Source organism: Pelodiscus sinensis, chromosome 4 (genome assembly GCF_052426305.1).
Source record: "Pelodiscus sinensis isolate ZL-2025 chromosome 4, ASM5242630v1, whole genome shotgun sequence".
In the NCBI taxonomy this organism is placed as follows: Eukaryota; Metazoa; Chordata; order Testudines; family Trionychidae; genus Pelodiscus; species Pelodiscus sinensis.
Window position 1 is genome coordinate 27,970,504 of NC_143055.1, and position 27,752 is coordinate 27,998,255.

Consider the following 27,752-nt stretch of genomic DNA (forward strand, 5'->3'; position numbering starts at 1 on the left):
CTCTCTTGGTAGAGGGGGCTGGACTAGATGACCTTTTACGGTTTCTTCCAGTTCTACATTTCTATGATTATTGACAAATAATTTATATTAAAACAGTAAGGCATATGTCCAAGGGGAAAGAGTTAAAGTACAAATCTAAGGCTTAAATCTTCATTTCATGATTTCCAAGTGGTGAATTCCTTAATATTCATATTCTCTCTCTCTCCCCCCCTTTATATTTTATTTAAAGTTTTAAACTGAAACGTAAATGTATTTTTTTAAACTTCCACAATCAAGCAATGAATTAGTCTGGTTACACTGCTGATTGAATTGACAGTGGAAGATAGTTAATTCACTTCAGCATATTTCATTGGTGAATTCACTCTTCCCATACTAGTGGGAAGGCACTTAAAACTGGAGAAAGAAGCCAAGAGACACAAAGGGTCACAAATGGGACTGGAAGCCTGACATCAGTACGACCATAAAAATACACATTTAAATGCACATAAAAGAAATTGATCAAAGGCATTCAGAATACACACTTTATATTGTAACATACTAGGATCTGGCCATTCGGGTGTTATCAATACAGTAAACTAAGAGTATAGGAGTTAAATGGAAAAACCCCTTGATACATTAAAATAAATACCTTAAAAAAATCACATTTGTTGCTTTAAATTAAGCGTACACTGCCAAAATTAAATTCTTTAAAAACAAATGTAAGGAATACCTTGAATCTCTTTTTCTTTTCCTGCTCAGGGCTACTTTTTTTTCTAAAAACTTCTGCTCTTTAAGAACATCCTTAATGCTGGTACCAGTAACTTTTGATTCAAAATCTTTTGTTGAAGACTCTTCCAAGTTCAGGCCACTCTTATCTAAAATACAAAAAATAATATAAAGACATGTTTTTCAAACACTGAAACTGTTTATGTAAGTGAGACTGAACAATTTGGGAATTACTAATCCTGGTATTTGTGTTATGTTTCAGGAATGTCATTGTGCACATGAAAAAGTTACACATGGAATTTTGCACAATATTTTACTTACTTCAGTATTTAGTTATAATGTTACTAGAATATTTACTTGGTGTTGGTTGGGTCCTTAACTGTTGTTTTTTGGAAAATGAAAATGTACATGCTTCATTAATGTCAGCCGACAGTCAGGGGTGAGGGTGGGGGTGTGTGTGTGTGTGAGAGAGAGAGAGAGAGAAGGTTTAACGTCCGTGCCTTTACCGCTAGGACCGGGGTCCCGTCGCAGAGGGCAGCCAACAGGCTGACAGACGCCCCAGAGTTTATAGGAAGAGCTTATTACATCTCAGATTTCAGCTGCTAGGATACAGGATCCCTTCGCAGCGGACAGTCTAGGGAAGACTGAGAGATGCCCCAACGGATCTGTCCTCTGGAAGGTGACACGATCCAACGCTCAAGCTCTTCCTATACCTGTCCCTTATGACCGGCTGAAGTTCTTTTAAATTATGCTTGGTTCTGTTACAGCAACTGAAGGAGTCAGGTTAAAGCTTAAACAGCTACAGGTTTATTAAACAAGCTTATAAATCATATGGTTACAATGGCTATTGCTCTCTTTCTTAACTGCTTGCAAATATAGATCTTAAAAATGGTTACAAAGAAAATAAAGATAGAAAATAGAAATAATGGTGCCAAGTGACAGCTTAATCTTTAAAGAGCTCTAAGTCTATGTGTACACTTAAGACAAAGGACCACATCCAGGTACAATTTTTACCCCCTTCTGTGCCTCTCGACTCCAGCGGGTCAAGCCAGGGCCGGTCCCTCAATTCCTAGGAAAGACTAATACGAGGTGGGCGTCCCCGTGGAACCTCGGGAGGTCAAACACCTAACCCGACCAGCAGATAGATGGTAGATTGACACTCAGGAGTAAATGTGCTGCTGGACCCATCTTTATACCCCTGGGGCCCGTATCTTCTTTCTTATCTAAGATGCCAAATTGTACTGGTCCGTTTTTGTGGCGCCAGTTCTTACAAGCAAGTTTCAACTTAATTTACACTTGCAAGAGAGAACTAAATTGTGAGTACTAGACATTTTTTTACTGGGTGAGAGATTCCTCCCCCCCGTGGATGGCTGTGTGTTCATATCAATATGGGTTTCAGTCAAGGGCACTCCTCGGCAGCCTCTTAGTCAGCAATTGACATATCTGTTTACAGCCATTCAGGGTCACTGAGCCCGCATATCCTGAGACTCCTGCTCCAAGGCTTTCAAAGACCATGCTGTTTTATTGCTCTGTGTGCCCTGCATGCTCCAGGCAAGCAAAAATGGATGTTACAGGGGGGTTTCCTGTCTGACTACAATTAAATAATTGCTCTGGGGTGCTGCTGGGGGGTCCAGTATACAGGCTGCCCCAGGGAGAGAGGACTTTCTCAGCACAGAATCTTGGTGCCACATGAGAAGCACCTCTCCATGGACTCTGCAACACCAGCAGGCACAGGAGGAGGAGGGGTGTATGCCCCTGGTGCAGCATGTCCAGATTTGTCTGTCCATGAGAAACGTAGCAAACTGTGCACCAGCATTCCCTCTAACATTTTCTATCCTTAGGTAGGTTGAATTTTCTTTTGTGTGGGTTGAATTTTCTTATGTACACTATCAATACAAAACACGTATGTGTATGTATGTGTACACACAGACACTCTATACATATATTTAAGCAGTCCATCTGTGTGGAATAAAATATATTAAAACAAGACACTTGTGACTAGTTGCTGTGAGGTACACTTAGTGACTACAAAAGGTGTTGTACACAGGTAGGGAATTAGCCTTCTTCCATTGGAGGAAGAGTAGAATGCCCAGAACAAATTAACATCTGGCTTCAGGGTTTATAGACATTTGCATGTTTCAAAGAGTTTGCAAAGAAAGTTTCATCCTACAAAATAACTAGCATCACACCTAGTACTTGCTACTTGTAACTCATAAAAGCCAGAACTACACCAGATAGCAAAGACCTGGCTTTAATGCAACACATTTACCATGTATTAATTAGTAACACAGGATTTTAAAAAATCATTAAGTTCAGAGCTTAGATATCTGCAACACCCCAAAAAATTCTGTTAAAAGAATTAAAAACTGAATAGTCTGGCAGCACCATAGGACTATTCGCTATTTTTAATATTTTTTTCAGCTACAGATTAACACGGCTACCCCTCTGAAACTGTTGAAAGAATCTCTTCTATCTTAAGCCATTAACACCTATATGCAAACTTTGCTTGAAATGTAATCATGCAAATGTCCTCCTAATGTGAACGCGCACGCGCACACACACGGCTTCCCCCCCACACTTCCTCCGAACCAACCCAACAGAAAGGACTGCATTGAGTCAGACACCCTAAACAAACTGCCCCGCGCTTCCACCTCACTGCACAGATCCCACCTCCCCATGCACTCACCTCCTTTACTTCCCCCTTCCTAGCCCAAGAGCGCTGAAGAGACTGCTAGGTTTCTGCCTCTCCCTCCCCCCCCTTTGGCAGAGGGGACTTCTCCCCAAACCAATTAATTACTCCCTCTCTCCTCCCACCCACTCATTCCCTGCTTACCTCGGCTGACTGTCTTCTGTTTGCGGAGGCCCAGTCCCCGCCAATCAGTTGATCTCCCTGCCTGTGACTTGAGCCTCTCATGGGGTTCAGAAAATAGCCGCACGGCTGCTCAGCCGCACAGCTTAGAGGGAACTTTGTTGTGCACTTTTCCCCTTGCTCCCTGATGAAGGGGAAAAGCCAGCAAAATCCCTGTACAAATCGGGGAAGGGGAAGCTTTAGTCCCCCTTACCCTTCTAAAGGGCACCTGGGGGGTGGGAGACCTGGAGATGGGGCAGTCATGGATTGGGGGGCAGGGGGGGAAAAAGGACTCTCTCTCTTTTCTTAATGCTTTAGAAGTAATCCCATTCCATATACATCCCATTTTCCTGGCACAACCAAATCCTTACCTTGCTTTAAATTATAAGAGGAGGAAACTGTATACCAAATTTGGGGGTCTTGGCTCTCTCTTACAGTTTGGGAGGAGTTCTCGAACAAACAAACAGGCAGATTCTCTCAAATGTATAGTAGATGAGTGAAATTTTGGCCACATTGAAGTCAACTGCAAAATTCCCCAATGACTTTGGTTAACACACCCAAGTCTAAACTTGTAATTTTGACATCACCTTCAATACGCTGACTCCCACTTTTCAGAGACTTTGTTTTCTCTGCAGCTTTTTGTTTACGCTTCTCTTCAAGTCTCTCCCTATTAATTTGCCTCCTTAAGAGTCTCTCTTCTTTTTCTCTGGCCTGAAGACACAGAAATAATGAAAAAGATGATTTTTTAGTTTGTTTAATGAAATAAATAAATGATGAAAGTCATGTTAAAAAAACCGAAATGTTATACACAAACTTGTACATTTCTGCAGAAATCAGCATTTCAGTATAATAAAAATAATCAACATGTTCTTGAATAATTTACAAAGTGCTGTGCAAACTAATTAAAAGTCTCAAAATACTTAAGTGAATTAAAATTAGGGATGTTAAAAATCATGCAGTTGTATAAGCATGGATCCACTGAAATTTTTAGCAGTTTACACAGATAAGGGGCTCCTGCCTTCCCCCACCCTTGCTGCCTCAGAACAAGGCAGCAGCACGGGTGGTAGGCAGCTCCATGGGAGCTGGTGCATGCAGGGAGCAACGGGCGGGGGAGCGGAGGGGGGAGAAGAGGGAAAGGGAGAACATAGGCAGCTTCCCAAAGGCACTAGGCTCCTGCTTCTTCCCCCGCTGCGTCTGCTTTAGAAGCAACAAGGGGAAGGGTGCATGTAACTATTAAGATTAACTGATAAGCCTGGGCTTATTGGTTAATTGTGTGAACAAGTACATGCTAACATCCCTAGTTGTTATTAACCCCTTCTCCAACCCATAAGGTTTTATCCCCATTTTACAGGTGGAGAATAGGCAGGCGCAGAGTCAGCATTAGCACTAGTGTGTTCTAACCCCAATTTCAGTCCACTAGACAAAGTTACCTCCACTTTCAAAAGAACTTTATAATTGTTCTCTTTCTTTCCTCAACTCTGTTGTACATATGAATTACATGGCCAAAGCTAAAATCTAGTTTATTCCAGAAGTATCTAGGCAAGCTGCAAAGACGCTGGGCACACTCAGGTGCCTCATTATTAGCCAGAGTTTGTTGTAAAATAGGAGGAGCTGGATAATTAGGTAAACCAGCGATTCTCAAATGACTCTCAATGGATCACTATCATGAAATGCTGACAGATCACACGTTGCTGGAGAAGAACTACAGAAGAATCAGGTGCTTCCAGAAAAAAAAACCCAGCTAAATAAAGAGAACATTTTTTTGATGGAGTTAAAACGTTAATTGTAAATGCATTCAAACTTACAATAGACTGACGACGTTGCTCTACTGTCCGTTCATCATCGGAATCACTGTAGTACTTGGAGTACAGAAATGGTTTGTGAACATATGCATGGCGGACTGGTTTGGCCTTCCAATCGCTAAGTTCATTAGTCTGAGGCTTTGTTTTACTCTGATTGTTTTGCTCTTCTTCGTCTAGTCAGAATTAAAAGTGGACAAATTAAAGCAACATTGTTATGGTAAAATTTAAGTTTTGTAAAAATGAACTGTCATAAAACCTAAGATTAACAGAAATGTCTCCTTTAAAAAAATGTTTCAAAGAGATTCCAATTTAGCATTTACACAGACAAATGTTACTAAAATATGAGATGTGATCAGTCTATTCTCATTGTCCAGAGAAAAATGCAAAACATAATAAACTGCATAAACTGAGAAAAACAATTAGATTAAAAAAACACATTCCATTTTGGTACTATAAATGTGTCATTTGACATGGTTAAGGATATTTTATATATAATTTTAGCCACCAAAATCACATAGCTTTTGGGAATTCCTGCAACCCTAGGGCTGTAATAACACTCTGATCCCCAAATGGTCTGCTCACAGTACACCTAGGCTCAAGTCAGAAAAACAGTCTAAAGCTATATCTATAATATACACTACTGGCAGTGCCACCTAATATACGTGCAGCTGTACACTGCAGAGAAAAGCAGATTGAGTCTACATTGTGGTGTGTAGTTCCAGGTCAGTTTATGACTCTAGAAGTGAGGAAGCAGCAGGGACAGTCTTCAAGAGCTCACTGTCCCTTTCACTATAGCAAGAAAAGGCTCCAGCAGTGGGGTGCTGGCAAAGTTATTCCCTCCTTCCTCCCGCCTGCCAGGAGTCTTTCTGTATAGTAAGGAAAGGCTCCAGAAGCTCCCTGGGATGCGGAAAGGCTCTCATAGCAGGGAGACAGTTTTAATTCTGTTGCTAAAAAAAACAGCAGAATAGATAGGAAGGCAGAGGCTTGAGCAAGTAGACAGTCTTGTAGGATATGTACTCAGGGACACAACTACACCCTTCAATCATGTATTTACTCACATAAGCTGTGCCTCACCATCTATTCTATTTATGACCAGGAAAAGGGGAGCAACCCATGTAAGTACTCTCCCTGCTTCTAAAAGAAGCATGCCATGCAAATGTACATTTACACTAACTTCACATAAGGGGCGGGGGAGGAAGGTAGAAATCCACACACGAAGCAGAAGGCATTGTTATGAAGTGCCATCACTACATCCTGAAAAACTACACACAAAAAATAATTTTAAAATACTGGACTATATATATATTTTTATTTTAAAATGCCAAGTAATCTATTTTTACTATTATTTATTAACAGAAGAAAAACCGTGAATTTTACCCATCAGACGAAAGGTTCTCTATTATCAAACAATGCATGTATGATAAAATATATTTCAGAACAGACTACAAAGTACTATGTATTCAAATGGCAGAAATACACCAACCAGGATATTACTAACACATGTATTCTTTTTATATTATTTTTACCATCTGATGTGATCTCTCCTTCTTCAGTGCTATCGGAAACTACAGCTTCTTCTTCACTTTCTTCTTCAAAGGAAGAGAGGTCACTGGTGTGGACAGAGCTCACAGTGATATCACTGAGTAAATCCACGTCTGAGTCATCAAAAATATGTTCTTAAAAAAAGAAAACAAAAAAGTTGCATCATGCATTGTATCAAACTAATGTATTTAGCTCATTTCCTAAGAATTGTTATTTTAAAGACTCAGATACACAGAAGTGGTACATTATTTCTGAACGCAGACTGAGTTAGACTAAATGTTTGCTTTAACCACAAACAACCTCTCGGACTACAATGGAGCTATTTGTGATTTAGGCTTCTCTTTACAAGTCCACCTTTTAGAAGATGGTCCTGGCATTTGTGAGGGAAAACTAGCATTACTGTTGATTTTTTAACTAGCAATGGAACAACAACAGTCTAAAGTTTGCAGATGATACCAAACTGGGTGGGGTTGCGACTTCTTTGGAGGATAGGGACATAATTCAAAATGACCTTAGCAAGTTAGAGAAATGGTCAGAGGTAAACAGGATGAGGTTTAATAAAGAGAAATGCAAAGTGCTCCACTTAGGAAGGAACAATCAGTTCCATACATACAAGATGGGAAGCGACTGTCTAGGAAGGAGCATGGCGGAAAGGGATCTAGGGGTCATAGTGGACCACAAGTTGAATATGAGTCAACAGTGTGATGCTGTTGCAAAAAAAGCAAATATGATTCTAGGTTGTATCAACAGGTGTGTTGTAAGCAAAACTCGTGAAGTCATTCTGCCGCTCTACTCTGCACTAGTTAGGCCTCAGCTGGAGTACTGTGTCCAGTTCTGGGCGCCACATTTCAAGAAAGATGTGGAGACATTGGAAAGGGTACAGAGAAGAGCGACAAGAATGATTAAAGGTTTAGAGAACATGACCTATGAAGCCAGGCTTCATGAACTGGGCTTGTTTAGTTTGGAAAAAAGAAGATTAAGGGGGGACATGATAGCGGTTTTCAAATATCTAAAAGGGTGTCACAAGGAGGAAGGAGAAAATTTGTTCCTCTTGGTTTCTGAGGACAGGACAAGGAGTAATGGGCTTAAGGTGCAGCAGGGGAGGTTTAGATTGGACATTAGGAAAAAATTCCTAACTGTCAGGGTGGTCAAATATTGGAATAAATTGCCAAGGGAGGTAGTAGAATCTCCCTCTCTGGAGATATTTAAGAACAGGTTAGATAGACATCTGTGAGGGATGGTGTAGGTGGAGCTTGGTCCTGCCTTGAGGGCGGGGGGCTGGACTCGATGACCTCTCGAGGTCCCTTCCAGTCCTATGATTCTATGATTCTATGAAAGACGACTACATTTACCAATATTGTTGGACCAACATCTTTTCACTTTCCAAACTCACCTTTGAAAACGCCCACACCAACACAATATTTCCCTCTATCCCACAATATTTTAAGTTGCCTTTTCTATACCTTCATTTGTACCTTCTGTTATCTTCTGTTTACTGCTGTTTTTTTCAGGAATCAGCTGTTTTACTGATTCCACCTCCCTTTCTTTCACTTGCTTCTCTTCTTTTGCTTTTAGGGCATCATCATTCTTCTTTAAATGGTCAAACTTCTTGTCATTCTTTTCTTTTTTCTCTTTTCTTCTTTCCCCTTTCTCAGTGCTCTCTGGTTTCCTGTCACCTTTATCTGTTAATTTACTTTTCTGATCATCACTTTCTTGTAGAAGTTCTTTGCCTGGATTAATTAAATTGCTAACATCTTTCGTTGAATTTTTGATTTCTTCACTTGGGCAAGGGAGATCATTTAAATCTTCACACTTTGCAACTATTTCACTTCCTTCTGAGTGAATGGGTTTCTCTTGTTCTACTAACTCTTCTGAGTTCCGCTCTCTCTCTGTGCTATCATCAACACTCTGTTGAGATGGGAGTCTTTTTGAAGTTCTGTCATTGTTCTTGGAATTTGTATTCTCTGTTGAAGCCCTGGCAGCACTTGCTTCCTGGTTAAGAGAAGTTATTGTTTCCAAAATGGACATGGCATCACTAACTACATTAGTACTAGGAGCTGTAGCAGAAACACCTTAAAGAATGAGAAAAAAATAAAACATTTTAACTAATCAAGATTTTCATAACATTTATTAAGAGAAAATATTTATTTCTATATTGATTATATTTCTGAAGGCAAAGAGCTTTTCAGATCAAATTAGTCAAGAATTTTGATTAATCTGAATCACAGTATTTGTTTCTTACATATCAAGATATCACTATGCTAAATTGTTTGTGGTCTGGTTATCTGAGATACACTTTGCTCTCAATGCTATTTTGCTGCTGAAGAAATTCAGAGCAGGTCCCTCACTTTATAAAGAGAGAGTGACCTGCAAGATACAGTCTCCATGGAGGTCTTTCAACTTCTGAATTTTCTCCACCAGCCCAAATTCAATGTATACCCCACAGTTTGCCAGAATAGCCAGTGAAATATTGAAGGAAACAATGCTAGAACATACTCCCTTCAGTATCTTTATTAATGACCTGAAAGAAGGATTACACTGAATATTAACTACTTTTTGTAAGAGTTACTGCATTGGGAGGAACTGCAAACACAGGTAGGCACTGTTATGTAACATGCCCATCCCATCAGTAGTGACTTAAGATGGTAAAGAAAGGGTTAACCTGCAGCTGTCTCTTCAACCCACCTGCTTAAAAGGAAGCAACAATAAGCCTCCCAGAAACAGAGTTAGAATATAAGCAAATGCTCTGGTTCATGAAGACAGAGCTGATATTGTAAATAGCCAGGTTTATCATAGTCCTAAATTAAACCAACGGTGGAAAGACGACTTAGCTGGAGGGCTTCTTGTAGGAGTGAATTTTCAAGTACATACTGTGGATGACCAAGTAATTAAAAACCTGAAAACAGCAGACTATTTACTGGATGTAATTTTAGTGACAAGGCAAGGAGCAATGGTTGTATGAGAGCCTAATATGCTCTGTAAAAGTAGATTCCAGAAATAGTTTACAGCCTGAGCCTAGAATGAAGTAGGAAATTGTCTATGGCCAAGTAGCCGACTTAATACAAAGGGTAAAGTTCAAATAGAAATATGCATTAGGGACATAAGAGACTGGTTGACTAGTGACTCGAATAGTCACTTCACCCCATTCCTTGCTGTTGCTATCAGAGAGAGGCAGCAAGGGAGTGGAAGCAGGAGCTGGTGCTGAGGGAATTGGGGGCTGCCAGCTGAAAAGCCCTCAGAACCATCTCTGCAGGGTGAAGGAGGGAAAGGGAAGGCAGAAGTGTAGCGGGGGACCAGGTGCGAGCTAGGAATCAGTTGTCCTGGCTCGTGCCCAGTCCCCCCCGCTACGCTTCAGCCTTTTGAATGAATTAAGAGCCTGGTGGGCTCTACAGTTTCCCCCCTCATTAACTAATCAATGGAAATGCCATCGACTAGTTGATTAAATACCAGTTAAACCCCCTAATATTGCACAGGAAACAGTTAAGTAAGATTCACTCTGGAAATATGTAAGCAATTTATACACCTGGGGTGGGTAATAAAACAGAGGCAGTTTGCTTCCTGCAGCTCTCATTGGTTGGGAACAACTGTCTCTGTAAGCACCCGCAACAGGGGCTATCAACAGGGAGTTTAGAGAGGGAGTTCTCCAGATAAAGGAGGACGCTAATACAGGACCCTTGAGAGAAGTGGCTGTCTGTAGTGAGTGTTTGGGGTTTTCTTGCTGTGTGATGATCTTGTGTTTGGCTGGGTTTTTTTTCTTCTTTCCCTCTCCTTTTCCTCCCGCCATGGAGTGTGTGCTGTGTCTGGCAGGTAGAAGCTGTGAGCTTCTAATCAGGGTTTGAAATCTAGAAGCCTCTGCTCACTGGTTGAGCCTTAATCAGGGGGAGGGGCTATTAGACAGTCCAGGGCTTTATAAAGGAGTGAATCAGCGACCAGGGAGCTTGTGAACAGGGACTGCTAACAGGGAGTTTGGAGAAGGAGTTGGGAAGGGAGTGAGATACACTCACCATTCTTTAAAAACTTTTTACTACTCTCCTGCCCTTCAAGGAGGCATTTAACAACAACTGAGGAATCTCTCAGAAGGAAGGCAGGAATGGATGGTGATAGGTCTGCTGTTGTTACCTGTACAGCATGTACCATGTTTGTCTTCCTCCCAGAAGAAAGAAGAGGTTTCATCTGCACTAAGTGCAAGCTGGTCACTATTTTGGAAGAAAAAAATTAGAGGACTTGAGGCCCAAGTATCAACCCTACGTTCTATCAGAGAGGATGAAGACTTTCTCGATAGATAGCAGTGTTTAATCCTGCAGGTACAGCAGGCTGAAGAGCCAGTCAGGGCAGTACAGGACAAGGAAGAAAACTGGCAGTATGTACCCTCTAGAAGGAGAAGGCCAACTCACGTATCCCCCATTCCTGTAGAGATAAGTAACCGCTATCAGGCTCTCTCCACAAGCACTGTGGTAGAGAATGCTTTGGCAGGGACCTCTCAGGGAAGAAATCAGAAGGGAACACCATCTACCGGAAGGCATGGATGCGTAGTCTTAGGGATGGGGGTTCTACGACCACCACCCCCAAAAGAAGACAACAGGTGGTGGTGGTCGGGGACTCCCTCCTAAGAGAGACTGAGTCATCCATCTACTGTCAAGACCTGCAATCTCGAAGTGTTTACCAGGCACTCGCATTCAGGATGTGACCAAGAGTTTTCCAAAGGTTTAATCATTTTCGGATCACTACCCCTTCCTGCTTTTTCATGTAGGAACTAGCGATACGGCCAAGAATGACCTTGACTGGGTCACAGCAGATTATGTAGCGCTGGGAAGAAGGATCAAGGAATTTGAAGCGCAATTGGTGTTCGCGTCCATCCTTCCGGTTGAAGGAAAAGGTCTGGGTAGGGATCGTCGAATTGAGGAAGTAAATGCATGGTTGTGCGGGTGGTGTCAGAGAGAGGGCTTTGGTTTCTTCGACCATGGGACTCTGTTCTGGACACAAGGATTGTTAGGAAGAGATGGGATCCACCTAACCAAGAGAGGAAGAGTATCTTCGTGGGCAGGCTTTCAAACCTATGAGGAGGGCTTTAAACTAGGTTCGTTGGGACGGTGACCAAAGCCCTGAGGTAAGTGAGGCAGTCGGACACCAGGAAGAATCACAACGAGGACCCTTCATTCGGATGGAGAAGTAGGGCAATCAACTGGTTATCTAAGGTGTTTGTACACAAATGCAAGAAGCCTGGGAAACAAACAGGAAGAATTAGAAGCCCTGGCTCAATCAAAGAACTATGATTTGATTGGAACAACAGAGACTTGGTGGGATGACTCGCATGACTGGAGCACTGTCATGGAAGGGTATAAACTGTTCAGGAAGAACAGGCGGGGGAGAAAAGGAGGAGTTGCATCGTATGTAAGAGAGCAGTATGATTGCTCGGAACTCCAGTATTTAGAAGGAGAAAAAAGACTGTTGAGAGTCTATGGGTTAAGTTTAGAGATGGAAGCAACAGGGGTGATGTTGTGTCTGTTATAGACCACCGGATCAGGTGGATGAGGTAGATGAGGCTTCTTCAGACAGCTGAGAAAAGCTTCCAGATCTCAGGCCCTGGTTCTCATGGGCAACTTTAATCACCCTGACATCTGTTGGGAGACCAATACAGCAGTACACAGAAAACCCAGGAAGATTTTGGAGAAAGTTAGGGATAACTTCTTTCTACAAGTGCTGAAGGAACCAACTAGGGGCCATGTGCAGCTTGACCTGCTGCTCACAAACAGGGAGGCATTAGTAGGGGAAGTAGAGGTGGGTGACAACCTGGGAAGCAGTGAGATGGTAGATTTCAGGATTCTGACCAAAGGAAGAAAGGAGAATAGCAAAATACACACCTTGGACTTTAGAAAAGCAGACTTTGACTCCCTCAGAAACCTGATGGGCAGGATTCCCTGGGATGCTTACATGAAGGGAAAAAGGAGTCCAGGAGAGCTGGCAGTATTTTGAAGAAGCCTTATTAAAGGCACAGGATGAAACCATCCCCATGCGTAGCAAGAAAAGCAGATATGGTAGGTGACCAGATGGGCTTACTGGGGACATCCCTGGTAAGCTTAAACACAAAAAGGAAGCTTACAAGAAGTGGAAACTTGGACAGACGACTAGGGAGGAGTATAAATATATTGCTCGAGAACGCAGGGGCGTTATCAGGAAGGCAAAAGTGCAACTGGAATTGCAGCTAGCAAGGGAGGTGAAGGGTAACAAGAAAGGTTTCGACAGGCATGTTAGCAATAAGAGGGTAATCAGAGAGGATGTGAGACCTTTACTGGATGAGGGAGGTAACCTAGTGACAGGTGATGTGGGAAAAGCTGAAGTACTCAATGCTTTCTTTTCCTCTGTCTCCACAGAGGAGATTAGCTCCCAGACAAATGCACTAGGCAACGCAGTATAAGAAGGAGGTGGACAGCCCTTGGTGGGGAAAGAACAAGTTAGGAACTATTTAGAAAAACTAAACATACACAAATCCATGGGCCTGGATTTAATGCATCCAAGGGTACCGGAGTTGGCAAATGTCATTGCGGAACCTTTGGCCATTACTTTTGAAAACTCGTGAGAAAACAGGAGAGAGCCCGGATGATTGGAAAAAGGCAAATGTAGTGCCCCTTTATTCGGCTCTGGTGAGCCACATCTGGAGTATTGTGTCCAGTTCTGGGCCCCCCACTATAGAAAGGATGTGGACACATTGGAAAGGGTCCAGCAGAGGGTGACCAAAATTATTAGGGGGCTGGAGCGCATGACCTATGAGGAGAGACTGAGGGATTTGGGTTTGTTTAGTCTGCAGGAGAGAAGAGTGAGGGGGGATTTGATAGCAGCCTTCAACTTCCTGAAGGGAGGTTCCAAAGAGGATGGAGAAAGGCTGTTCACAGTAGTAATGGGTGACAGAACAAGGAGGTATGGTCTCAAGTTACAGTGGGAGAGGTTTAATATTAGGAAAAAACTATTACACTAGGAGGATGGTGAAGCACTAGAATGGGTTACTTAGGGAGGTGGCGGAATCTCCATCTCTAGAGGTTTTTAAGTCTCAGCTTGACAAAGCCCTCACTGTGTTGATTTAGTTGGGATTGGTCCTGCCTTGGGCAGGGGACTGGACTTGATGATCTCCTGAGGTCTCTTCCAGCTCTATGATTCTACCTGTGGCTGTGCAGGTAAGTACAGTGGATGCAGTCCTCCACTGGCCTAGATTTGGCCCCTGATGCTCAGGTCTCCTTCTCCTCTTGTGCATTGGGGAGCCTGCACTGGCGCTCTAGACCTCACACTCCCCCACCGTGGGGCTGGAGCGTACGAAGTCCACTAGCCTGACCCTGCCCCCCAGGCTCTGGTGTGCGGGGGAGGAGAGGGAGTGTCTTTCTCCTTCTCAGGTGGGGACCATGTCAGTGAGGAGGTTTTGTTCGTTTGTTTTTGTTTCTCACTTGTGTGCGGCCTTTCACTGATTTTTCTGTGGTTAGTGGCGGCGTACCCAAAAAAGGTTCCCCACCCTAATCATAGAGCCTACATAAGAGCTATGGTGATTTTTAGTTACAAAAGCCACTACTGGGCAGGTGGAGTAGGGCGGGAGATTAAATAATTCAACTACCAGAATACATATGCAGAAAGGATAGAATTAAGGTCTCTCTAAATGCTCCAAATCTTTCTAAACTAAAGAACTGCATTAAGAGAGTTACACCTTTCATACATAGTTGGCTACTCATCTTTTATAGCCTAGGTTCTATTTGAGCCTATGGTGAAAGGGAGACTCACTTTTTCATGGTAATTTCAAATTTAAAATTGTGATATTTAGCCTCTTCTTCCCACCTCTTCCAGCAGTAACAAATCATTAACCAGGGCTGCTCTTTACAGAGCTCATCTTGCTGATCCTTCAGATATTTAGTTTTAACAGCAGAACTAGTGATGATCAATAATACCACTTGCTAAGGAAACCAGGGAGAAAACAGACAACATAGAATAATGGCAAAATACCTTGCACTGTGATAGAAGCATCTCCTTTTTCCTCACTAGGGGCTGCACTCGGGCTTGTTTCCTCTTTGTGATTTAATGTGGCTAAAAACTCATGAACAGCTTTTTCCACCTGAGGTCTGAAAGTGTGGTTGATCTTTGGATCCACAACCTGAGAAATAATTCTGTCAATTCCAGACTCCAACATTCCAGACCTGAAAAAAAAAAAAACCCCACACACTAATACTTACATATAAGGAAATGTATTTCCACAAACAGATCTGGTTTATCTAAAAAGTGTTTTCCCTCCACACAGACAACTTTCCATAAACTTTCTAAGTTCCTAGAAAGTAATTGTTTGCATTTGCTTCAGGAACACTCCTACCTGACTTGTGTCTAGGTCCATGGTGTCCAACCAGTTCTGAAGCAGTTGCCACTGTAATGGCTACTGCTATAGTGAACTAGCCACACTCAAACGGCCAAATAGCCACATGTGGCTAGTAGCTAGATTGTTGGATACCGTGGATCTAGATAGTGCTCAAAATGTCCCATTAACACACATCTGAATAAACATTTCATGCCTGACAAAAAGCCTGCAGCAAATGGATTTGTTTTTATTCTCTTTCAGCATAAACTTGCAGATCCCCTTTGTAGTTATCTTTATGAATCAGTTTGAGGAAAGCATTCTATGCAGAACAGGTAGCAAGAAATGTGACAGCACTATATCTATTGTCTTCATAACCCCAATGTTAGAATTTCTCAGAATGGCATCATGTTGCAACTACTAAACAGTGGAGTTCAGATTCTTAATTTACTTTATGTAATAGCTTCAGCATTGAACCAGTTAGCTACCTAATAGCCTACCTTTTGTCCATCACGCTCTAGAAAACAGAATGAGTTGCCTATGGCTACATTTCACTTGAGACCATTTCTCCATTTATGGTGTTATCAAGTCTTAACTACAAAATAATTGTATTTCCTCTATACTCAAGTGTTGATACCTATCACTAACCATGCAACAGGTGGCATTTGCTCCCAAGTTTCAGATCTGTCCCTAAAATTGACAGGATGGCAACCTTTATCTATACAAATTAGTTTGGAGTAACATTAGGCGGCTTCTCATATTAGGGTAATGTGCAACACTAGGCAGAGGATATTAATGTAAATGTGTTTATGGCACAAATTAGATTCACCATAAATGCTTATTCAAAGATATTTCAAGATGACCATTTACCAGCAGTCTTTACAAAACTTTTTAGCTGTCCATAGAAATCAAGTCTGTTCAAGGATTTCTGTTTTGTGAATATGACTCTGAATAACTAACTTGTGCTTGCAACATACATGAATTTTCATATCTACAATCCTATTAATAACACAAGATTTAACCCAGAAAACCGAACAACAACTAGTAATTTGTTGAATAAACCACTTATGAGTTAGTGGTAGTGCCAGAATCCTTGTATGCAAAGACTGCAGACCCAATATTCCAACAAAGCGAGACTCCTTCAAAGTTGTGATGCAAAACAGGAAACATTCAACACTGTATTACAACATATCACAAGAGTGACGAGCATTTATATCCGGATACAATGGTAACAAAGGTAACATTCTCTCTTCATAGAAGTTGTGGAATTTCTTTGTCTAGCTAAGCTTTCGTGGGCAAAGACCCACTTCATCAGGTGCATCTGACAAGGTGGGTCTTTGCCCTCAGAAACTTATGCTCCAATATATCAGTTAGTCTATAAGGTGCCACAGGACTTCTTGTTATTTACGCAGATTCAGACTAACACTAGGTTTCCATTCACCTATCACTAGAGCACGAGTATCTATTTAAACGGCAGAATATTAACTCAACTTATGACTTACTTGAGAACCTGCTGCCTAATATTATTTCTCAACTGATTCTTGTTGAGATGAGGACTCCAAGTATGAGTTGCCAGATGATTGGAAACAAAGTTGTCAACGCGTTGTCTCAGGTTTTGATAAGCAGGCTAAAGGGGCAAAAGGTGAGATCAGATATTTAAAAAAGCTGCTTAAAACTCATTTTCCTAATGAGAGGGCTGAAAAACTTTAAAAAGCTCCCTAGATCTTAACTGCCGAATCAATAAAAATATCAGGATTGCCATCCTCTGATAGGCAATGCCCATATACCAAAACCTATTTACCGAAAAGAATTCTATTACCCTCTTGGGAAAAAGTTTATACAGTATAACCTACATAAACAGGAGCGACCAGTCCCTTTTACACAGACGGCCCGATCTTGCAGAAGTCACTCACTGATCCCTGAGAGCTCATTCCTTAGGCAGGAACCTGCTGCTAAGGACCCTGTCAGCGGTCTAGTGCGAGGGGCAACGCGCTGAGCTGCTGCTGCGACGTATCCCCGGGGAACGACATTCCCAGGACGCTAGAGCCAGCCAGGAGTCTCTGCAAGGCTGCGAGGACCCGCCGGCTCCGTATCCAGGGCAGCCCTGTCTCCACCCCGGGCAACGCTCACCAGGCAGGAGCGGCTGCGCGTCTCGGCAGACAGCCCTCCTCCCCTCCCCCGAGCTCCGGGCCCCCGTGGCGCTCGCCCCCTCCTCAGACCTGCCCCCGCCCATACCTTGGTGTCCACGTCGGCCAGGCAGTCGCGGCGGAACTGGTCGAACAGCCCCTGGCTCTTCAGGTGATTAACGATCACGGACACCAGCTCGGGCTCCACCGCGCCGCCCCCGCCGGCAGCCCCAGGCAGCGGCGGCTGCTGCTGTGGGGGCGGCGGAGGGGGCGGCGGCGGAGGGGGCTGGGGCTGCGGGTTACTGGCCATGGGGGCAGCGGGGTCTTCAGAGAGCGCGGGCGGCAACCGGCTCCTCTAGCCGGGCCCCGGGCAGGGGGCTGGTTACCGAGCAGCAACCGCGGCAACGCTGACCCCGGAAGTGAAAGGGAACGGAGGGAGGAAGCGAGAGACAACGAGCGGAGAGGGGCAGGGCTGATTCGCACAGAGGAATGGGCGTTGCTACTGGCTGTTCACCCCGCTCCCGGGGCGGGAACATCTGAGCCGAGCCCTCCGGCTCCGGCCCCTCCTTCCCAGCTCCCCGGGCGCAGCCCCATTGCTGCGCGCGGCGGCAGCGCCTCTACCAGCCGGCTGAGCTTGAGAACGAGAAAGGGGCGGGGCTGTGCGCCGGTTCTGAGCATGCGCCTGTGACGTGCGCGTGCTCAGTAAGAGCTGCTGAAGCCGCTGCCCTGGCTTGGCAATTGCTGCTCGCGCAGGAGCCCTGGGGAGCGAGGGGGGCAGGATCTGGGCAGTGCCCGACGGGATGGTGCAGGCTGGCCGGGCGCCTGGAGGCAGCCGAGGCAGGGCTGAGGGGCACAGTCAGGCGGGGGTTGGGCGCTGGGGATGAGGTTGAGGGGCTGCCCCCTTCTCCCCTGCAGGACAGTCCGTCTTGGCTCCCGCCTCCCAGGCCCTGTGCTGCGCCAGGCGGCTCGTCGTCCACCCTAGGCACACGAATGTCATTGTGCCCTTCAGATCACACTTTAGGTGCAGTTAATCAGTTTAAAAATATTCATAGCTGCTAGTAGGCTTCAGCCATCCCGTCTCAGTGTTTCTGGGGTAGCACTGTCCGTATCGTGCCAGTAGTTTTTGTCATACACCATTTTATTCTTTGGGACCGTATCACATCAACACCTGCTGATTTCCTGGGTTGATGTCACATTGCAGTTTCTTTTAATAAATCAATGAAGATCGTGTTGGTCAATTGTTTTGCTTTCTTATCCAGCACCCTGTTTTTATCCCATTACTATTTGTGTGTCAAATTTGGTTCCCAAAAAATCACTGCATGCCAGATTTTTAAAGGCTAAAAGTGTCATGATGGTTCTGAAAATCCTACTAGTCGGCTAAATACTTTTAAAAATCTGGCGCAGTGGGACTATCCTAAAAAATAAATTTCTATTGTATTGTTTCTAAATATAGATATAATAGAGGTATTCAAAAATCATGAGATATGCATCCCAAAGTCATAACGTTAAAATAAATAAATACATTTTAGAGTCTTAAATTTTCTTTTTTGTCGAGCCTTTCAGATGTACTAGCTTCATACTTTTTCTGTTAGCTCTTTCAAAGCATCCATATATGTAAAACAATAGTACATTTCTTTAATATTGAGTGCTTTTTTGAACTTCCAGTAAGTAAGATGTGACTTTTATCCCTTCCCTTTGTAAATGAAAACATTAAACATTTATTTCTGTAAGTAATTTGCCATCCTGCAAACATCGAAGTGCATACTTTACTGTTTATTACTTAATTTGTTGCATACATAAATTTTGATATTTCTACTAACTTGTTTATGCATATTTTAATTTCATAGTATTTTGTATATGTTTAATATTTCAGTATAATACATGTTAGTGTTGTTCTTCATTTTGACAAGTTTACTGCTTTTTTTAAACGAATTACGGTATCCTGTTTCTCCTTTGCATTGATTGCACGGGAGTGAGGGCATGGTGCTGACCTCACATAGTTTGTCTTCTGGTGAAACTAAAGTGTCTTGTCTCTACCATGTTTTTACAGTAGAATAGCTAATGCATGGTAATTACCCCAGGGTAAAAACTCATGTTTCCTTAGTATTGAGGACGGAGATGATACTAATCACTGAGATATTAAATGAATCATTATTATTCATTGCTTCACAGCTCTGGTGCTGATTGTGTGGCTCATACTACTCCTTTGCCAAAAGAAAGATTTGTGTCTCAGACTACGGGTACAACAGACAGTTTACAGCATTGGGAACTGTAGCAATGAACTGCCCCCCTGTAAACTCTTTAATGTAATTGCTGTAGGGCGGATGGAAGGAGAAAGCTCTTCCATTAGCTTAACTATTCCAGCCTTAAGGGTATGTCTACACTAGGGTTTTTTTTTTTTTGCAGAAGAAGCAATGCAAATGAAGCGCTCATTAGCATTTTCTTGCACTTCATTTGCATAATCTCTTCCAATGCTTTTTGCGCAAGAGGTTTTTGCGCAAAAATTAGCTGTGTAGACGGATCCGTTTTGTACAAAACCCCCTTTTGCGCAAGATATCCTTTTCTGAGGCATAAGGATCTTGTGCAAAAGGTTTTGTGCAAAATGGATCCATATACACATCTAGTTTTTCCACAAAAATGTCTTGCGCAAAAAGCATCGGAAGAGATTATGCAAATGAAGTGTGAGAAAATACAGTCCCCCACCCCAAAAGGGTGGGCAGCATGCCCCTAGCCACTGGAGCCCAGCAGCACACCCAAAGTGGATGCTGTGGGGCTTAGTGCAGGTGTGGCCACACCTGGCTGTTTAGGGAGGCATAGCCACCCCTTCCTGCCATCCATTCTTAGGCACCTAACTCGGGATTTGAGAATCACAGTGGTATTCCTGTGACTTAGGGTATGTCTTCACTACAGCATTATTTGGAAATATCTTATTTCGAAATAGTTAATTCGAAATAAGTTATTTCAAAATAACGCGTCTACTCACAAAATGCATTTCACAATAGTGTCTTGCTATTTTGAAATAGCACATCCACACTGAGTGCACACTGAATCGCATTTAAAGCCGACCGGAACGAGGTCCAGCAGGACATCAGGTCAGGAGTTACTTTGTGTGGCTGCTTCCTGAGGCTATCCGAGACCTGTGCTTAAAGCCCTCCCCCCCACCCCCGGTCTGGGGAGCTGGTTCTCAGCTTTCCCTGCTTGCTTGCCAGCCTCAATGAGGGACAGCAAAGCATTTTGTCTCTGCGTGCTCTGGTTGCCCTCACTTGGGACACTACAGCACTCGGCGCCATGGAGCCAGAGCTCCCCCTGGGCACTCTGGTACTTCTCTTGGATGCATTGCTGTGAGCCTGGCTGCACTTTCTGCAGGCTGTCATCCAGGAGGTCCATCGGGGGGCTGTCAGCATTCAGGAGGCCATGTGGGAGAGCTTCCACCCTGAGGAGCCACTAAGAGCCTCCCTGGTCTGCCCCACTGGTGGCTTGTGCCTCATTCCTCCCTCACATCCTTCCACTTAACCCTCCCTAACCCCCCTTCCTGATGTCAAATAAAATACATGTATTTTCATGAACACAAACTCTCTTTATTTAAAAAACTGGGGGTGGGAGGTGGGGGAATGAAACTCTGGTGAGACTGGGGAAAGGAGGCACGAGAGGGGAGGAGGAATCTGGAAGGGGGAAGCAAGGGGAAGAAGGGGGAGGGGTAGCTCAGGACTCAGGGTTGGAGGTCTCACCGGACCAACTTGATTTTCATGCAAACCTGCTCCTGGGTTTGCATGTGGCGTTTGGTGGCCAGGCTGGCAGCTATCTTGCCATAGACGGCCGCGTTCCTCCATCTAGTGCGGAGATCATGGACGTTGGGAGCATCCCCCCAAACCTGAATAAGGTCCATGATCTCCACCCTGGATCAGGAATGCGCCCGCCTTCTCCGTGCCCTGGCAGGCTCCTGGGAACTGGCAGACTGCTCCTGAGGAGCGGTGGAGGGCTGGTTGCCAGTGGCTTGCGGGCTCATGTTTTGGGACTACTGCGTCAGGAGCAGTGACTGCTGGTTCTGGGCTGGCAGGCTTGGAGCTGGCACAGGCACTGTGGCCAGAGTCAACCCTTTTAAGGGCTCCAGGGGAGGAGTGTTCTTGGTTGAGGCTAGAGTGGCCACCAAGGCACCTTGGGAAGGCCAGAGGCCCCATATTTCGATATAAGTTTCTACACAGCACTTATTTCGAAATAGCTATTTAGAATTTGGTGTTATTCCTCGTGGAATGAGGTTTACCAAATTCTAAATAAGTGCTCCACTATTTCAAATTAATTTTGAAATAGCAGTTTGGCTGTGTACACGCTAGTAAAATTATTTTAAAATAACGGCGTCCCCTTACTTGATGCCTAAAAGCTAGGGATTGTGACACTGATCGTTGGAATGTTTCACTCCTTTTTTAAATCTAGTCCTTAGGCCTTTCCCACAGTGCTACAAAAGGTGAGTTTTTGTTTTGCTTTTATAACATGGGGTAATTACGGTGCACGAGCTATTCTGAACTAAATGCGCAGGGAAGACAAAGCCCTTCTGTTTTAGCAGTGACGAAAAGGCTTTAAAATGTTTCTGGAATAAGATCAGAAGTATATTCACTCAGCCACAGCAGAGAAGTACAAATTATTTTTTGAGAACTTGGTGTGTAAAAGTGACAGTGGAAGGAAAGTCTGGATAAGAAACAAAGGTCACTGTCCTACCTAACAGCTTTTGTTTAAAGTGTCTTCATCAATATTTCAGATACTGCTTACAATGCTGTATGCCATTTTGTGGTTTTTGTATACATTAAATCTTTGTTTACTATAGAAACTGTGTGGTCTGCTCTGAAATGGAAAGAGACATAAAGAAATAACAATACAGTAACTGAATTCAGGGTTTTACATACAATATTCCTGTGGCTTAATTGTATAGAATTGTGATTGAATGTATCCTTATATTCACACCTTACACACCATTGTAATAATACTAGTATAAACATGCCTTATGATGTAGCATTTGAAAACTAAAAACTTGCTGGAAAATATTATCATGGTGAAATATGCATAGCAACATTGCACGTAAAGTTATGAACATAAGCCCAATTAGATCTGAAATGTATTTACCAGACAAGCTTGGGTAAATCAGTTTCTGAAAGACAAAGGACAAGCTAGTGCCCCTACCCAGATGTCATCAAAGCTGATAGGCAATCACCTGTCCAGTGGCCAGTCCTTAGCAAGGAAGGTGGGTAGAAGCTGAGGCCTCCTTGTCACTTTTGAAGATCCAGACTAACACGGCTACCCCTCTGATACTTAACTCCAGATAGGTTAATTTCATATCTTAAATTGCATTTTTGCGCCGTCCACACAGCGGGAGGCCAACAGGAGCAAATGCTCCCGTTGGCTTCTTATACTCCTCATGAGGAGCAGGGACTTCTGGTGCCAACACGGGCATCGTCTCAGTTCAAATTAATGGATCTTCACAAGACCCTATAATTCAAACCCCCGGAAGACTGTGGCAGTGTTGATCTTCCACGTAGTGTAGACACAGCCAGATTGAGCTGCATTTTCACGAACAGCAGCGGGCTAATCAACACTAGCGGTGCTACAGCTGATGTGCCACACTAGATGCGCTACTGATGTGGCTGTGCCCCCGTAGTATGTCTGGTGAAGATGTTATGTGCCAGGAATAAGTCAAACTTACTGATTCTCCAAGCTGCATATGACATTCTTCAAAAGTTCAAAAGCAGGACTTAGGACTTCACCCCTGAGCCCTGGCAGGTGCACCCCACAGAGCTAAAGCCCCAAGACTCAATTCCCCAGTGTCAGAGGCAACATGCGGGGGGAGGAACATGGGATCACATGCTCCCACCTCTGATTTTTGCCAGGGTTTCTGGCTTTGCTTGGTCCCATATTGCTGCCAGCCCTGGCAAAGTGAAGCTGTGGCCTTGGGGAGATGCAAAAGCAAAGAGCTGGGTGCTGCAGGGAGACCTGCTGCCTCTCCTTGTGGAGCTAAAGCAGTGGCCCCTCCCTGTAGCTCCCAGATGTTTATTGCTGCCTTTACACACAGAACTAACACCTGGGAGCTGAAAAGATGGGGGGCTGCTGAGGATAAGAGGTGGGGCATGGCTTAAGCGCTATTTCAGATACTTGAATAACATAGCTGAAGTTGACATACTTAGATCTACTTACTACAGTATCTTCACTATGGTAAGTTGACAGCTGACACTCTCGTGTCAACTCTGCTTACACTTCTCATTCTGATAGAGTACCAGAATCAATGGGAGAACACTCTTTGGTCAACTAGACACGATAAATCAATCCCCACTGGATCAGTTGCTGCCCATCAATCGAGCTGCTAGTGTAGACATTACTAAATACTTTCTATTTCTGCTATGTTTCCTTTGGAATAGTGGTTGTGTAATTTCCAGGCAATGTTCAGGTCTGGTAAGCCTAATCCTAGTGTACAACACTTGCTACCCTAAAATCTACTAGTGTATTAGCTGACTTCTGAGACTGTCTCTTTTTGGGGGGGGGAGGGGGCGGAGAGGAAGGAGTCAGTCGCTTCATTTAAGTTCTATCATAGCTCTAGGATGAACATATCCAGTCCTGTGACTTATTGCTGCTTAATGTGTGAATTTGTTTCAGTACCACTTCTCACACCTCAGTCTCTAACAGTGTTTCATCTTCTTACCTGAAAAGATTAAGGCGATTGTTGTTATATCTGACTTCCTCTGAGGTGAAGGAAGGAAAATCCGTTTTGCTTCTTTGCAATGTCTTTTATTCCCCATCATTGTTCCCTTTACTTCCTGGTACTTAGACACTTTTATTTTTCTCGGGGTGTCCTCCACTCCTGCCCTGTCCTGAAAACTCTCTTACTCTACCTTTTCCTGTCCTTGTTCCAACGTCTCTTCTGAGGCCGTCAACTGTCTCTGCTCTTTGTCCTTCCCCAGGCATCTATTCCAGCTGCTAAACAGCTGATCATCAGTGTCTATATGGCTGGTGAGTGTTTAACCTCCTGAGCACTTATGGAATCTGCACCTACGACCCAGTACTTAATGGATCCACTAATACTCTTGCAGGCTTCTTGCTTCTGATATTCGTATCTTCTCAAATGAATGTAACCACACTGAAACAGAATCAAGTCATGGCACTCTTCTTAATTCTTAAAATAATTCTCTAAGCTTTTGAAACTTACTTGAGGACCTGCAGCCTCATTACTGTGCAGCTGGCTCTTATTGAAACAAAGCTCCATGCAAATTGCCATATTGATGTAAAACAGCATAAAATAAATGTTTCCAGAAAATTCTTAAATCTTATCTTTGAAAACATTCAATTTCCATGCTGTGTTTGGAAAGGAAGCATTGCAGCATTTTGCTATTGTAATGTAAAGCAAGAAAATGAGACTAACTATAGAAGAATATGGAAATGATTAGTCTAATCTTGTGGAAAAAACAAAATCAAGAAAAATATTACATTGGATGTCCACATTTCAACTTTTATAACATAAGATTGTAGAAATACAAATAAAAAGTAGTTTTAATATGTATTAGAATGATCATATTAAAACAAATTCAAGTTCATTTGGCTCAAATATAAGTAGGCCTTGTTCACATTAGGCAATCAAACTGTATTGGCTTGAATCAGTTGAGCAAAGGCACTTAGATGAGGTGTTAAGAGATGTAGAATCAGAAAAAGGAGAGTACTTCTGAAGCAAAAAGAGAAGGATGATCCAAGAGAAAATGCAAATTGAAACATAGTAGGAAAATTAGTTGGAGGGAAAGTGGACTAGAATAGTTTTTATTAGGACTTTATGTTGAACTATGTAAAATGGTTGTGCTACAGAAAATGGCAGACTAGTATAGGTACTGGATAGACATCTTGTCATGGTTAAAACAGCACCACAGTCCTCTGAAAAAAGCCAGAAGTTACTGCATCCGTATTATCTGAGTACTCCATAACACTGAAGTCAGCAATTGATGGCAATGCTGAACAGAAGGGGAAAATACTGCAAGTGGTTGCAACATCTGTCACATTTTATAACCTGACTGAAAGTTTGACCAATGATGCTTTGATTTCAATTGAGGAATTGTAAATTAAGGGATAGAGTTTCAGCTAGTGCAAATTTCATATCTCTGGAACTATGGCTATGTCTACACTGCACAATTATTTTGGAATAAGCTATTCTGAAACAGTTATTCAAAATAGCTTATTTTGAAATAGCACATATACACTGCAAGCCTCAAAATTAGTCTGAGGCAGGCTTCCCTAATGTAGACGTGCTATCTTGATTTAGAGTCCCAGGAGGAATAACTTAGAATGGCCCTGGTGAGGGGCTATTTCGAAATAGCAGAAATGGAGTGTCTACACATGGCTTATTTCGAAATAGCTGTTTCGGAATAGGCATTATTCTTCATAGAATGAGGTTTACAGAAGTCGGAATAAGCCACCCGTTATTTCAAAATTATTTCAAAATAACGAAATTGCTGTGTAGACCCTCGCATAGTTATTTCAGAATAACAGCTGTTATTCTGAAATAACTTTGCTCTTTAGACATACCCTACGACACACCAGCTATGGTCTGTTCTTAAGTGTCTGAGCTCCCTTTACAGCTATAAAGGCAAAATCTCAGTCTTCCTCAAGACTGAATTATTACCACAATTATAACTACAAAGGAAATGTAGGGCAGATCCTCAAATAGGCCATTGAAGACCAAGCACTGCAATTCCATGGGTTAGATTGCTAAAACCAAGGACAATACAGAATAGAAGACCATTCAAACATAGATTATGTTTCGTTTGTCCAACCTGAATTATTATTGGCTTACTCCAATGGTTATACCATGAAGGAAACCCAAGGTATAACAACAAGAATCTATTAATGGAATTTAGGAATTTAAGGGCAATCAAGGATCAATTGTGCTCAGTGATCTGAAACTACTGCAACCAACCATCCATACTCTAATTAGTTTAACAGCTGAATGTGAAAGACTGGCAGTGCCATGAATTATGTACTTTCCCACACTGCTTATAACTTGCTAACTGTTCCATGCTTGTCAAATCTATTTGTATCAAACATACTGTCCTTCTACTGTAGAAGTTTAATCCCAAAGACTGTCTGAAAATGGCTTATTGGTCATATAAGGCCAACCACACATTTCTTCTATAAGAGAAAGAAAGATGCAATGCTGGAAATAGGAGATTCCTAGAAAGAAACTGAGCACTAGTGTGAGTTGCATTGAAATCAGTCACAGATTCTCTTTCTGGTTTTAATGGTGCTCTGCTGTGTTATAAATAAACTCGGGGGCTGCACCCTCTGCTTGTTACGTTTGCTTACCCCCCTCTCTCTGGCTGCTTTTGCTTCACTGAGAGAGCCTGTTGACATTGATGGCATGATGACATCATCCTGCCACACAGCAGGAACATTCTGTCATCCAGCAGGAAAAAACTTTATATATGTATAGAGAGAAATTAATGTGTCTTCATAAGTACATACTATGTATATATATTTGCACTATGGCATATACTTTTTACACTAGTATCTGTATTGTAATGTGTATATCCAGTGGTATGACAGAAGTATTTCACAACTTTTCAACTTTTGGATGACTTTAGTATGTCCTTCTGAATTGTGTTGTCCTTGAATATAATTGGTATAATAACTCATTTTACATAATCTAGATTGTACATCTTTTAATGTTGATGCTGCATTTTTTTACTTTGATATGCAAATATGGTCAGTGATGTAATGCCATCTCTCTCTCTCTCTTTCCATTATAGTTCTGAACAGAACTTGGCACTCATTTTCACAATAGCCAGAAGACTATTTCAAACGAAACATTAGGAAGTGCAAATTAAAAAGTAACTTCTACATGCAAAGAATTTGTTCTAAAATGTTTGTACATTTGTTTATTATATAAATTCTCCTCCCTTTTCACTTCCAATATCCCAGATAACCTCCCTCAGCTATGTCTTTCTTCTCACCTTGGTTTTGCACTTTATGCTGGAACAGACTGTCTAGCTTTTTGTTTTCCCTCAAAATAGTTTTTGTAAGTTCCTCTAACTGCTCCACATATCTGCCTTTATTTGAATATGTGTTGCATCTGATCTTTGTTTGGCTTAAGTCTTGCATGGTAAATTCTTCAATGGCCAAAATATGTGTGTGTGTGTGTATATATATTTGTGAAGCAGCATGTAAGCTTATATCATTACATACATAATCTTTATTCAAAAATGTGAACAATTTCAGACATAGCTTTTATTCTGAAAGTTTTGTAAATACATTTTAGGTTAATCTTCTTGCAAAAGCTTAGGTCCAAAATGTCTAAACCTATTTTCCCCCTACCTGCCCATATTTCAATTTTGTTCCACTGAAAAAGGAAAGGGGTGGGGGGAATGATAAGACAAAGAAGACCAGTCCTA

The 27,752-nt window shown here is 42.7% G+C and overlaps 1 protein-coding gene across 3 annotated transcripts in view; it reads right to left on the reverse strand.

Annotated features, from left to right (window-relative positions):
• The window catches only part of BOD1L1 (biorientation of chromosomes in cell division 1 like 1), a 60,968-nt gene extending 42,832 nt beyond the window's left edge, over positions 1-18,136 (reverse strand). The window contains exons 1-8 of one of the 3 annotated variants that reach the window (XM_075930721.2): positions 17,453-18,132; positions 16,720-16,844; positions 14,878-15,068; positions 8,373-8,969; positions 6,882-7,031; positions 5,359-5,528; positions 4,141-4,264; positions 710-854 (exon numbers count right to left, since the gene is read on the reverse strand). In XM_075930721.2, the coding sequence (XP_075786836.2) occupies positions 710-854; positions 4,141-4,264; positions 5,359-5,528; positions 6,882-7,031; positions 8,373-8,969; positions 14,878-15,068; positions 16,720-16,844; positions 17,453-17,653 (1,703 nt within the window). In that variant the 5' untranslated portion in view covers positions 17,654-18,132. Of the gene's footprint in view, positions 1-709; positions 855-4,140; positions 4,265-5,358; positions 5,529-6,881; positions 7,032-8,360; positions 8,970-14,877; positions 15,069-16,719; positions 16,845-17,452 lie in introns of all 3 variants that reach the window. The other 2 variants (XM_075930719.2, XM_075930722.2) reach the window with 2 other exon arrangements.
• Between the last annotated feature and the right edge of the window lie 9,616 nt (positions 18,137-27,752).